At 41.8% G+C, this 13966-nt stretch overlaps 1 protein-coding gene across 2 annotated transcripts in view; it reads right to left on the bottom strand.

The window, feature by feature from the left end:
- Positions 1-489: 489 nt before the first annotated feature.
- The window catches only part of GADL1 (glutamate decarboxylase like 1), a 216951-nt gene continuing 203474 nt past the window's right edge, over positions 490-13966 (bottom strand). For both annotated transcript variants that reach the window (XM_007505216.2, XM_007505217.2), the window contains exon 15: positions 490-3568. In XM_007505216.2, the coding sequence (XP_007505278.2) occupies positions 3395-3568 (174 nt within the window). In that variant the 3' untranslated portion in view covers positions 490-3394. The remainder of the gene's footprint in view (positions 3569-13966) is intronic.

The following is a 13966-nucleotide window of genomic DNA, read 5'->3' on the forward strand; positions in this document are numbered from 1 at the left end:
AGGGAGAGTGTTCCAAGCCTGGGGGACCATCAGTGAAAATGCTCAGAGCCCAGAGATAGAGAGTTTTGTTTACGGAGGCTGGTGTCAGCAGATTGAAGTGCACATGTTGGGGAATAAGGTGTAAGATTGGAAAGTAGGAAGAGGCCAGGTTATGAGGAATAAACTGAGCATATTTATTTGCTCTTGGAGGCAATAGGGAGCCCCTGGGTTCATTGGGTGGGGTGGGAGGGGTATATGTGACATGATCAGAGCTGCATTTTAGGAAAATCGCTTTAGTAGCTGAATGGAGGATAGACTGGAATGGAGAGAGACTTGAGGCAGGAAGACCACTCTGACACCCTAGCAGGATCATTCTACAAATGAAGTAACCCACTTCCAGACATATTTATTCATGGTTATAATACTAAAGATAGCAAAACTGGAACAGGACCCCAGTTCTATTGACAACCAGGTCAGTACTCCACCCCCAGAAAAAAGACAAGCACGTTCTTTATTCCTCTTGTTTAATTTTATTCAAATCATCAACTACAAGATAAGCAACCTCTTGTCTCTGTGGCTAAAATGGCAGCCTAGTCCAGGAGGGACATTATAATCAATAAATATTGTAATTAGTAAACAGTAGATGACAGAAAAAAAATCAAGTCAAATGAGAGATTTGTGCTCTAATGTTCATTTCTGCATAATGAAGATACAAATGTAGATTTCACAAATATGTGCAGACTTAAAAAAAATAATAATTCTTGTTTTTGTTGCTGTTTAAACCAAAGCAAATCCAAGCCATGTCATCACTGCATAGCTAGGAAGCATCTATCGAAATCAGAGGCATGTGGGTAAACGTACCTTAACCATTCTGACATCATAGAAATAGAAGTCAGAAACAAGATGCTAAAATGAAAATAGAGCAGCATTAAACATACACCGAAAAATTCCTGACATCAGGTGTTGGGCATTCAAGACCTTAGATGACAACACAGAGACCACATTGGATAAGGCTGACCTGACTACCAACATTTCTCAAGGACATTATGAATACATTTTTAACTAAACCCCATCGTAAAGTCACCAACCACATCTGTAAATTTCTCTGGCCAATCACCCATCAATAACCTAGTTCTTAAGTAACTCAGTGCCCTCAGGATCATTGTTTCACCTAATATTGTATTTTGTATAAAGCCAATTACTGTTAGGTGGAGTATGCCTGTGTAATTTTTGTCTTAAGGAAAAGAAATAGATTAAGGGCAACTCTAATACTTTTACACCTTTCAATCCTTAAGCCTTTGGTGCAGCTGTAGCCCAGGACTAGGAAAAATAGGGATACAAATTCCAATCTAGCTGAAATATCTAGAAGATAGGCAATCAGGGCTCACTTGAAAAACTATGTATCTAAAGGACCTAATTCTGCCCAGTCCTTTCTCAAGTAAAACTCCCACAGAAAGGTAAACTTGGGCTTCTAGATGGGTCCAAGGGGATCCACTCCCAGAAACAACCGTGAACGTATTGCAGGACCCAGGACGTAGGTGAAGAGCTCCTTATTTTATTTTATATTTTGGTTATTTTAATCTATTATCTTCTGACCACAACAAATCACTGTTATTTTGGAGCTCATAAATGGGAATGTTGTACAACACTGGACACATCAGTTGAAGGCACAAAAGCACTTCATTTAGAGATGATTTTCAGTACTCAAGATGTGAGAGAGAAAAACAAGCTTGGTCATTGCTACCTCGATGAAAAAACTTGGTGCAAACAAGAAAAATTCTGATTTCAGCTTTATAGTAAGTTACAGCCTAGAAAAATGAACAATAAAGAATATGTGATCACATCCTTCAGTTTGCTCTTCAGCCTTCATGCAAACACACAATGATCATATCAAAACGAAACAACCCACAAAAACGAGGGAAAAAACCAATTGGAAGATAATTCGAAGAACCCTCAAATCAAAGGGTCTTTTGCACATTAGTGTCTAATTTGCTAAAAAGGCAGCTTCATTCTATTGGTCCATGTCCCAGTAGAATAAAAGCTCTTTGAAGGCAAGGACTAATTAATTTTTTATAATTTTGTTCCTAACAATTAGCACAGTGCTTAGCATATAGTAGGCACTTAATTAATTCTTTTTAAAAAGAGGGAAAAAAATTCTCGTATAGTCATATGATCAGTAAATGGTTAAAAACAAACCCAACCATTGTGAAGTAACGTGCTAAGAACAGACGTGGGGGCCAATGAGTCTATTATCAACTTCATTTCAGTTGCTTTGATAAAGCGGATGCTCCTTATTTAATTTCACGATTAAAGTTTTAACGTTGGAGGTCTAGATTGGGCTTCCTTATCTAACGTGAGAGGTAGTGTAGAAAGAGGGTTGGTGGTGGAGTCGGAAGTCCTGGGTTCAAACCCAAGTCCAGATATTTACTAAGTGAGTCCCCTACCTGAACCTCTATTTCTGCAACTGATAATAATATTTGGATGACCAAACTCAAAGCCTTAAAACATGTTGTAAATGGGAATTATAAGGGAAGATAAACATTGTCTGATCGGGTCCTGCGCCCCATGGGGATGGAAGCAGATCCACACCTGGGGGCTAAGCCAGAACAAAATAATAGGACTCCGAGTAAGACAAGAATGTTTTCCAGAAGGCGAGAATGAAAGAACATTATGGAGGCTCTTCATCTTTGATGGAAAAAGGAAAATCAAACCAATAAGAAATATATGCCCTACAAAGCAACTTGCGAGCTTAAAAAAATATCTATAGGTAGACTCGAACCGATCAGCGCCATGTTGAATTCCAACCATTTGCTACCGTCAGCCCACTTGCGAGGATATCGCTTTAATATAAGTATCTGCCATCATTCCTCTTTTAGAAGATACCTTTAGCCTGCTTTCAGGGTCGCTAGAGGTCTCGGGAGAGCTACCTGTTCAGAGTCTGACTGCTGGGGCTTAGGAGCAGGATCAGACTCCTGGCTGGACGACTCTCAGTTCATCTCTCGGCCATTCCATAGTCCCATTGAGCTGCCAATAGAAATCTTGGATGTTTATGATGATGACGCGTCGGAATCATAATTTCTGCGATGAGTCCTATGACTCCTGTGAAGAGGGAATGAGTGCTTAATCCCCAGGACCCTTATTCTACTTCCGCCCTCCCAGAAAATATTCTTCCCGACAACAAGCAGCGATGACGAGATGCTCGTGATTCTGTTGCCGTTGCCCTGGCTCTTCTAGACTCGGGAGGTTTTTCGTGGCACCTTTAAGATGTACACTAAGCATTTTGATTTTAAAGGGATGGTCGTGTTTCCTAATAAGCATCTGAAGAGCAGCACATCTAAAACAAGGCCCCAGACATTCTGCATTGGGAAACGTCTGCTCCATGGGCTGTGGGCTCCGGGGCCTTCTGGAGTGATGGCTACATGTCTCTACCCAGAAGGTCGATTTCATCCAGGAGGAAGTCCATGTCCTCGCGGCTCACTTGGGGGCTGATCACCACCTGACGGAAGAAATTGACTTTGCCCTGGTGTGGCTGGTAGCCTAGCATCATGCTGCCTTTCTTCATCATCCTCTCTTTAATGGCGGGGGCCACCTGAAGAAGCAAAGCAAGAGAAAACAGTAAATCAAACACGTTATAGCTAGAGACTTCTCATCATTGCACTGGGATTTTCGTAGTGCCCATTCTGGGTAAATCACTTTCCTCCATGCTTTCAGGGCATTGAAGAAAAATTAAAAGACACAATCCTTACTTTTTAGTTACTTCTTGTATACATACAGAATCATATTTTGAAAGGAATATTTTAAATAAGTGCAGAGTTTTGTTTTTATTTTTTCCCCTCTTTCTTGTTTACCTTTTTATGGTTCTTTTGAATTTTGTAAAAATTAAATTAGTTTCTCGACTAAAATTATTATATTTTTATGAGGTTTATTAACAATGATTAGAAATCAAGGATACAAAATAATAAGGCACGTGCCTAGGGCATGATTAGCACATTCTCAGCCTACTTACAACATGTTGTAATCTCTGAGTAGAGGAAGAGAGCTCTTGAGAGGTAGAGAGCCCATTAAATAATAAATTGTGATCTCATCCAGGTGGAGACTCAGGTGAGATTATAGGGACTTCTGGGAGGTATGAAGGACTTCTGGGGATTGAAGTCTGGGGTTCAAATCTCCATTTTTACAATTTGGACATCAAATTTTCCATTTAGTTTTGGTCTTTTCTTTAGGAATGCTAGGAAATCTTCTATTATGTTAAATGTATGTTTTATTTTTAAAAGTCACCTTCACACACAACTATTAGCAGTAAAACATGGTTCTAAAATAATTCCAAGGAACTCAAGATAAAAAGAATAAACAAAATAAACAAATAAACAAAAAAACAAACAAACTGCTATCTACAATCAAAGAAAGAACTTTTAGAATCTGGTTGCAGATCAAAGCACGCCATGCTTCACTTTAGGAGTTTTTTGTTTTGTTTATATATATATGTGATGTATGTCTTCAGTCACAACATGGGGAATATGGAAATATGTATTGCATGAAAGCACTGATATAACCTAGACCAGACTAGGAAGGAGGAAGAGAATCTGAATTGCAAAATGCCAGAAAATATTTCTCAAAAATATTTGAAATATTGCTTGTACATGTAATTGAAAAAAGTAAAATGAAACAAATTAAACAAAAAGGTACTTTCACAAATTTAAGATGCAGGATGTGTGGCCAGACAAGAACAGTTCTAAGAAAAGATCGGGGGTTTTAGGGGAGTCAACATGAGCCCACCATGGGGTATGGTAAATATCATAGAAGGGAGAAGTGAAGGCAATCTCAGGCTACTCTGAGAGGCATGGCAGCCAGGAGTAAGTAGATGATGTTCTCAATGTTCTCTGCCTCAATCAGACCACCTTTGGAGCACTGTATTGTGTTCTGGGTGTCATGTTTTGGGAAAGACAGTGAGAAGTTCTAGAGTGTCCAGAGCAGGGGTGACACATGGGGACTTGTGAAATGAATGGGGTCCATTTAGCCTGGAGAAGTCAATTAGGATGGAAAAAAATATTTAAATGTGAACTTGCATTTATATAACACTTTAAGGTTTGCTAAGCACTTTAAGTCATTTAATCCTTACAACAATACTGAGGTAGGTGCTGCAATTATTCCCACCTTACAGTGGAGGGGACTGAGGTAAAGAGAAGTTTAAGTGACTCACGCTGGGATTCAGAGTTAGTAAAAGATAAGAGGCAAGATATGAACTCAGGGCTTCCTGATTCCAACTCCTGCTCTCTAAGCACTTAAGATGTGCTCAGAACTATGCTAAATGCTAAGCAAGACAGGGTTGCCCTCCAAGAGCTTATATTCTGCTAAGGGAAGAAGATATACAGAAAGAGAGAAATGATGGCAAAGGAAGGGTTAACAAGAGTCAACAATATTGAAGCCCACCATGTTTTAAACACTGTTCTAAGTTCCGGGGATTCACCAAAAGCCCAAAACATGACTGCAGCCCTCAGGAAGTTCATATTCTAATGAGGAGGACATCATGCAACTACATATGCATATATAAAACATAGAAAGTGCAAATGGAAGGCAATTCTGAAAGTGTTTTGGTAGTGTCATTTAGACCAATGTTCTTCGAGTAGCAAGGGGGAGTAAGCGGGGGCAGTCAGCCATGGATGAGTCATGGTGTCCTTGTTAATATGGCGAATGTTCACTGATCAGAAGCCCAGGACTCTGGCAGGAGATTAGACCCTCCAGTTGGAGGGAGAGATTGGATGTATGAGGATGGCAGAATGAATGGGTCTGACTAGGAAAACTTAGGGGAGGCAGGATTTCTATCTTTAAGTATCTAAGGAGCTGCAATGTAGAAGTGAAAAGTTTTCATTTTTTTCCAACTAGGAAAAACATGGCAGCCAAGGTCAACATCTATTTGGGACATGAAGTTGTTTGTAAAATCTTTTGGAAAAGAGTAATGGATGATTATGAGCAATGAGTAGCAGCAGAGACTAAATTTATTGCAAAGAAGGCTTGGCAAAAGAACCAACTAAAGGGCATTTAAGGATAAGGATAGAAGGGAAAAATCAAACAGATGAAAAGATGGAAAAGCTCTGCAAAATTTTCATAACAAAGTCTTTTCTCTATCAAGAATCAGTTGAGTATTTGTAGCCTAACATTGATATCCTGGATGCTCTTAAAAGAGAAAGTAGATATGGCATTGGACTGATGGATAACAATGGGAAAAGCATCTAGTCTAGATAACATTGACCCAAAGGAGGAAATATGAGGATATTGATGGGTCAGTTCTCAAGGTTTCTTTAAGTGGGGAAGATGCCAAGGTGCATTGGTGGGAAATCTAATGACAAAAAAGGCATCGATGAGTACCAACCTATATGCTGACTTTCCCATTTTTATAATATTTATTTGATAATCCTCAATACATAGATTAAGGGCATCCTTAATTAGGTATTCAAAGGGAACAGGCAGAATTTCACAAGAAGTAGTCTGTCATACGCTACTTTAAAACTTTGCCTTCTGTCTTAGTAACAACTCTAGGACTAGGCTAATAGGATAAGGGACTTGCCCAGAGTCATACAGCTAGGAAGTATCTGAGGCCAGATTTGAACCTGGGTCCTCCTGACTCCAGCCTGCTGCTCCATGGAGCCACCTAGCTGCTCTCCCCATAGACCACATTGAAAGATGTAGAAAATACACAGTTCCACTGTACTATTGTTTGTCGATCATAATTCAGCATAGTGAACTGCTTCTGTAACAATGACATCCCACCCATATGTAAGAGCTATGAAGTTTCCTTGAAAGGCATGACAACAGAAATATCCTTGCTCAATGACCCTCTTACTAATGATATTAGCCATAAAACGAAGAGAGGTAAGCTCACCAAGACAATCACCGTGGTCATGGAAGTGATCCAGGATTGACTCCTACTTGAGGAGGAATTCCCTGTCAATATTTATAACCACTAAAATGAATTTGGTCTAAGTACTGTAGATTAAAAAAAATTAATATCCAATAATCCAAATATTGCATTTAATAAGATTTATTAATATTTAACTTGAAGCAAAAGGAAACTAAAAGGCTTGAGTCAAGAGCGAGCTCACCCATCTGCACACATGGGGAAAAGAGAGAGGAGAGGAGTCATAAAAACTTATATACGACAACGCAAGGACACATGTAAACAGAAAGGGAAAAGGAATTTGGGGACAAGGAAAGAATTCTGGGAGATGGAGTCCAAATTTTCCAGTTATACAGGTTCCATCTGGGGAAAACCAATTGGATCGAGAATGGCTCATGAACTGGATGGAGGGTGTGCCCACAATGATGAGATTACAGATCCACTGAAGTTAAATGTACACACACACACACACACACACACACACACACACACACACACACACACACACATCTACTAAGAGAAAGCTTCCAAGGTACTGACTAGTTGGTAACTGAAGCAAACGGAGTCACCATTTGACACCAGCTTCCTTGGTCTATACTCATTTATATCCCACACCAGAAGGAAGAGACACCAAAATGAAGTTTGGGCTTACAAAAAGTGAAGATCAAAACAACCAAACTCCTTTGGCATCATTATTTCTACCGGGCACCCGCCTGACAAAAGTCTCACCAGACAGTCCCCAGGCTATTCATTCAGATGCCGGTGTTTCATGGTGACATGATATTTTTAACAAACTGCTGTGCCCTTCAAAGCTCTGAGCCCACATCACTGTTGTGGATGCTGTAAATATCCCTGGCTTAAAGTCAATTTTGCATTCAAAGCAGGCATATTCTTGGCTCTGGCCTAATTTGTTTCTGCCTATTCCTGTTTGTCTTTTCCAGAAGCCTACCTTCTCAGAAAGTGTTGGGTTTCTTTTTGTTGTTTTTTTTTAAACCTTATTCTAAGAGCCTCCGAATTTTAATTACAATCTACAATATGTCCATACTATGAAATGAGTTCATTATCATAACGAATACTGTCACTTTTTTTTCTTGGAATCAAAAAAAAAAAGGAAGATCTCATCTAAGAATTAAAACAAAAAAGAGAGAGGAGGGAGAGGGAGAAGGAAAGAGAGAAAGAGGAAGAGAGAGAGGAAGAGGAAGAGTGGGAAGAGAGAGGGGGAGAAGGGAGGGAAGGAGGAAAAGAATTGACATTGGGATCATGGAAATCAAATGCTTCATTAAAAGGGCATTATCTTAGATGGACAGATGAACAAATAGATGGACAGATGGGCAGATAGAAGATTTATTAAGCAATTCTCACATGCCAGGCACTTTACCAGATACCAAGGATACAAATACAAACATGTAAGATAGCCCCAATGCTATCCTCTAGCCTTTCCCATATCCACCCCACCCCACATACAAGTGACCCTACCATTTCCCTGCTTGAAAAATCCTTTATCCAATGGAGTAGTTTTCTAGTGTCTTATATCTGTATTAGTGCAGTGGATATGTGATAGGAGGTGGTTGGAAATGGGTTCAAGTTTACTCTGCCATTTGCTATCTGTATGACCTTAGACAAGTCATTTAACCTGTTCTGGCTTTAATTTCCTTATTTGTAAAATGAAGACATTAGCTCACAGGACTTCTAAGGTTCCTTTAATATCAACACTGAAATTCTTTAGGCAACTGGAGTTTTCATCTGCATGGGTATTCTTATCAACAGCAGGAATCAACAATTTTAATCCTACATCATAATCTAGGATCCTTATTTTAGAATTGAGTAGTTTGTTGATTGCCTATGTAAACTTAGGCGAGTCACTTTCTCTCTAGCCTCAGTTTCCTCATCTGTAAAATAAGATTCTTGGACTAAAATACCTCTAAGGTCCTTTTGGGATCTACTTCTATAAAACTCTGAAATTTTTAGGTGTCATGTTGGTGTTCCTTTAAAAACACAGATTACAAACCTTCTTTGGCTTGGTAGACTATCATCATAAGCTGGTGGATTCTCCAAAAGACATTATATAACACCCACTCTTCTGGTGACAAGCCTCTCAAAACTGATCTAGGCTGATTCTCAGACAACATAGATCCAATCTGTTTCTCTATCTTGGTAGTGTAAACCTTAAAATTTCTTAGACTTATGAATGTTGGAAATTTCCCCATTTCCAACATTAGGGAGGGAGGGTCCTTCTCCTCCCTACCTAAGACTACTTTAGGACAGAAACCTTTTGCTAAACAATGGAAAGGGCTTTGACCTATGCTTAAGCATAGAACAGGAAGTTCTTTGAGTCATGATTGATTTTAGAATTGATACAATAGAGATACTTGGAATGACAGAACCAGGTCTTGGAAACTACAATCTCCACCCTACTCAGAGTAACAGGATTTAGGAAGGGCTGCAGCAAAGATCAAGATTTAATTATTTGAGAATATGACCTTCAACAGACATGTGCAAAGCCACAGACCTCTGGGTGGTCCTGGGTTAAACTAGAACCACCATTGGCACAGGGGAGACATCGACAGTGATTGGTAGATGTGAGAACTGAGGGGAGGGTACTTAGATGGTTTCCTTAAAGATAGCGGGGTCTGAGGAGAGAAGGGAGGAGGTTTTGCTCTGAGCGAGGTGGCTCTGAAGGAGGCGAGAGGTTTTGCTCTGAGAGGTTGTGCTCTGAGAAGGCTTGCTCTGAAGAAGGCTGGAGGTGGAGGCCCCTGAGACTGAAACTCCATAAAAGGTTGACTGCTGACTTGAGTTTTCATTTAGGAATTACATAGCTGAATTCCTTGGTGACCTTAAATTAATATATATCAGTCTTTTAAAGTGATTTCCTTGTCACAGTAGAATCAACCTAAAAGGCGTTCTATAGCCACAGAGAGCCTTGGAGAACCTGCAGTTACACTATATAAGCCTAAAAAAATGTAGTCCTTATGGACATGTCAGAATCTGAACTCGGTTCTTCTATCTACTATCCTATCCTGGAAAGGCAAAGGGCTATCCATTGCATTTTAAGCAAAATTCAGGAAAGTGTTCCCTATTTATTTCATCCATTTGTTTAATGAAAATTCATCTCTACCCTTCAATTAATCCATAGCATCTTACTCAACACAGTATCCTCTACTGTTAGCTCTCAATATATGTTAGGTTAAGAAGTGAGAATTGGGGGAAGCCCTAGGCATTTCTCTACTCTTAAGGAGCTTCCAAAGGTACCCATTTTTTATATAATCAAGAAAGGTGCTAAAACAGCAAAATTGAGACCAATGAGAACATGAGTAAGTTGAATGTCTTTGCACTTGATAATAATATAAATTTAGAGACAGTCGGGGGTCTTGGTGGTCATCTTCTCTAACCCCCCATCCTCCTCAGTTCATAGATGGGGAAAGTGAGGTTTAGGCAGCCTCACACAGATAGTAAGTCGTGCTTTCCATTCAGAAAACACAAGGGCCAGCTCATGGGCAGGTGACTTGGATCATCTTTTTTCTCCTCTAATTAAAATGTTTATTTTAGCTGACAACAGCATCAGATCATGCTTGTGCCCAGCTGCCACATTCATATCTATCTATGTACAAGCGAGACACGGGCCCCCAAATCTCGCCCTTCGCTGAGCGTGTGGAGCCCGAGAAAGCAATTTGGCAGGAATGAGATTGCTTTTCCACCTCGCCAATTACTCTATGCCTGGTTTTCCCTCAAATTGTAAATCCAATTCTTCTTGTGTACTTCAGGTCCCCGCATTTTGAGTGGAGAAAGTTGCTGACGCCTCCGTGAGATGGCTTAGTGTCTTCATCTGTGCCTCTCCATCCTTTTCTCCAGGGCTATGATTTGTAAAAGTCAGACTCTGGCAATAGCCACGTCCCTAGGAAAAGCATCCATCACCTCCCAAGGGAGCCCTGCCCCACGTGCAGCAGGGCTTATTAAAGCTGCTTAAATCTGCAAAAAAGTCTCAGGGAGAAAGACTAGTTGGCAGTGAGCAAATGGCCAAGCAGTAACCTAACCAACTCATGCTTGGGGGTAAGACATCATGCAGATGGACATCGAAAAAGTATAGTGTGCCAGACTCCCTGCCTTATGGAGTCATTGTGAAAATCATCTAGGACTTTCTAAGAGGTCTAGAGTTGGAAGGGACCATAGAGGGTCATTTTACAGATGAAGAAACTAAGGCATAGAATTGAAATGGCTTGACTAAAGCCCCATATAAGATCCTAGTTCTAGAGCTGGGAGGGACCTTAAATGGTCTTTGTCTAATCCTTTCATTTTACAAATGAAGAAACTGAGGCCAAGGGGGAATAGGCGACTCGCCCAATCTTTTTTGCTTGCAGACATTAAGCCCAAAGGATGTAGTTTGAGTCCATAGTTCTTCGGCTGCCATTCTAGTCATGTTTCCATTATCCCATTACATCCTAACGTCAACACCAGGGTCTTGGCTGGCAGGCTTCTGACCATGAGCTTAGGGCTCTTTCCATGATTCCCCAGCGCCTCCTTTGGTAACCTTGATGAGCTATAGAAATGAGATTGTTATCCTTGATTTCTCTGTAGCTCCTGTAAGCTCTTTCCTCCAGTCTATATTCCTTATTCCCTTCTGTAGCCCCTCCAATGAGCTGGTTCTTCCATCTTACCATGAAGGTTCTAGAATGACCTCTGAGGAGTGGGGATGAGTCTGCCTCAAGCCTTCACCACTCTGCTTCCTTCCTACCAAGATTATTCATCAAGAATCATTCTAATCAGTTTAATCCGTTCGTTTTAAGCAGCAGAACCAGTTACTCAAAAACGTTCCTCCAAAGTCTGCAACACATTGTCCCCCAAGTCCACAGAGAATCCAGGGAGACATGGGCCCAGGCTACATATGGCAAAGGGACAGCTCTCAGATTCTGGATGCCCAAATCGGCTTTTCCCATGCCTTGGGCACTCTGAGGCATGAAGTAGCTTCTTTGCTGGCTTTCCATCGTCTGTCCTCGGCTCCCAATATTGGGCAGCCCTATCCCTGGCTGATCCAAGGACACAACAAGAACACCGAAGGGAAGAGGGAAGGTCCGCCATTCTCCAGAAGCTCTGACACTCCCCAGGTTTTCCTCCTGTCCATGAGGGAAGAGGGGAAGGAGGCCAAGCCCAGGCTGAAGCCAAATTCTCTCCATCCCCATCTGGAGGACGTGACACCACAAGGAAACCTTGAGGGAAGAACAGACTTCAGAAGCAGATTGGAGGAGGGGGTGCATCCTAGGCATGAGGCACGGAATGCTTGAATCCAGGAAGGGGAGAGATGAAAGGGGGACCCATTTGACTTGCATTTGCAGAGTCCATAAAGGAAGCAAGGGAGGGGCTTGAATGACAGTTGAAAGAGGCTTTTAACAGGTGAGGGTCCTAGCTGGTCCTGTGACTTAGAAAGATGCCAGGGGGCTGGGAGAGGTGGAACACTCCTCTGATCTCTGCTTCTGGGGGAGTGGATTGTTTGGGCTTTGGGGGGGGGCTGAGCTGGAGTGGGACTAAAGAGGACTAGGAGTCCACACTATAGCACCAATAGGGGGAGGCCTGGGAGTTGAGGACCACCAGGCTACCCAAGAAGAAAACAGAGCTTCTGTACTGATCGGGCCTAGGAGTGTTCACTGCCCTTCTCCCTGGATGAGAGGAGAGCCAGGCCTAAAGAATGAAAAACAACACTTTTTTTTAAGGTGAGAACTGTAGGGAGAGTTTATGCAGCACGATTTTATATCCCCCACAATGCCTCGCACACATTAGGAGCTTAATGAGCATGTAAACAAATGACTGAATTAATAAGACTCAAACACAGTCACCACTTCGCTTTCGCACTCAAGATGACCATCACTTAGTTTATATAATGTAAACATTGAGCCTTTCTGATGACATCCCTCTAGTTCATGTAGAACTAGCTTTCCTTCATTAGTGAATCTCTCACCAACCGTTACTGAGCAACATGCATCTGTGGGAGGGGGAGAGGCGGGGAAGGAGGGAGAGAGAGGAAGAAAAAGAAAGAATGAGAAGGAAGGAGTGAGAAGAGAAACAGAAAGAGAAAAGAGAAAGAAGTAACAAAAAGAGACAAAAATATTGGTTTGTTGAGAGAGAAGGGGAGAGAAAGGAAGGGAAAGAGAGAGAGAGAAAGTCAGGAGAGAAGGAAGGAAGGAAGGAGGGAAATAGAAAGAGAGAAGGAAGCAGAGACAAAGAGAGAGGAGGGAGGGAGGAGGAAAGAGGAGAGAAAGACAAAAAGAAGAGGGTGGGAGGTAGAGAGAGAGAGAGAGAGAGAGAGAGAGAGAGAGAGAGAGAGAGAGAGAGAGAGAGAGAGAGAGAGAGAGAGAGAGAGAGAGGAGGGAGGGAGGGAGGGAGACAGATAGATAGATAAGGAGAGAGGGTGGGAAGGAGGGAGACATCCGTGTTTTTTCTTTAGGAAGCCAAACCAGGCTTGAGTGATTTGTTAGCTGTTCAACCAAACTGGGCTTTCCAAATGGCTAATGTTTGCATTCTTGGAGTCATATTCCTGCAGCCAACACCCTCTCAGCAAACCCAAACAGATTCTGCTTTTGTCTAGACTCTGCTCTGGGCCCACAGCCCTAAACCACTAATGAATTTCTGTCCCAAAGGGCTGGGGTTCTTCTTCCTCCTGTGCTGCCCCTGCCCACGAGCCGAGCAGTAAAGATCCTGGGCAGGAGTCACCAGAAGGTCCAAAGGGGACCGGAACATGCCTCTCTATCTCTGTCTTGCCAGCAAAGGTCTGTCTGTTTGTATTTCCTTTCACGTTTCAAGCCTTATGGAGAGAATTCTGTTTCTCCGTCTCCTTTCCAAGCAACATTACCACAAGAGGCAGGTGTCTCCACAGGCAGAGTGCCAGCCAGAGTCTGGATGAGGTGGGGTTCCAGGTCTACCTCTGTCACATCCTGGCCATTGGGGTGACCTTGGCCAAGTCATTTTACTTCCCGAAGTCTTCCTGACTCCAGCTTCAGTCTCTTTGCAACTCTACCTCATGTTGCCTCTTTTACCTTCTAAAGTGGGCTCAGGCATGTCTGACTCTTTGTGACCCCATTTGGTGGGGGCTGGTTTCTTGGCAAA

Source organism: Monodelphis domestica, chromosome 5 (assembly GCF_027887165.1).
Source record: "Monodelphis domestica isolate mMonDom1 chromosome 5, mMonDom1.pri, whole genome shotgun sequence".
In the NCBI taxonomy this organism is placed as follows: Eukaryota; Metazoa; Chordata; class Mammalia; order Didelphimorphia; family Didelphidae; genus Monodelphis; species Monodelphis domestica.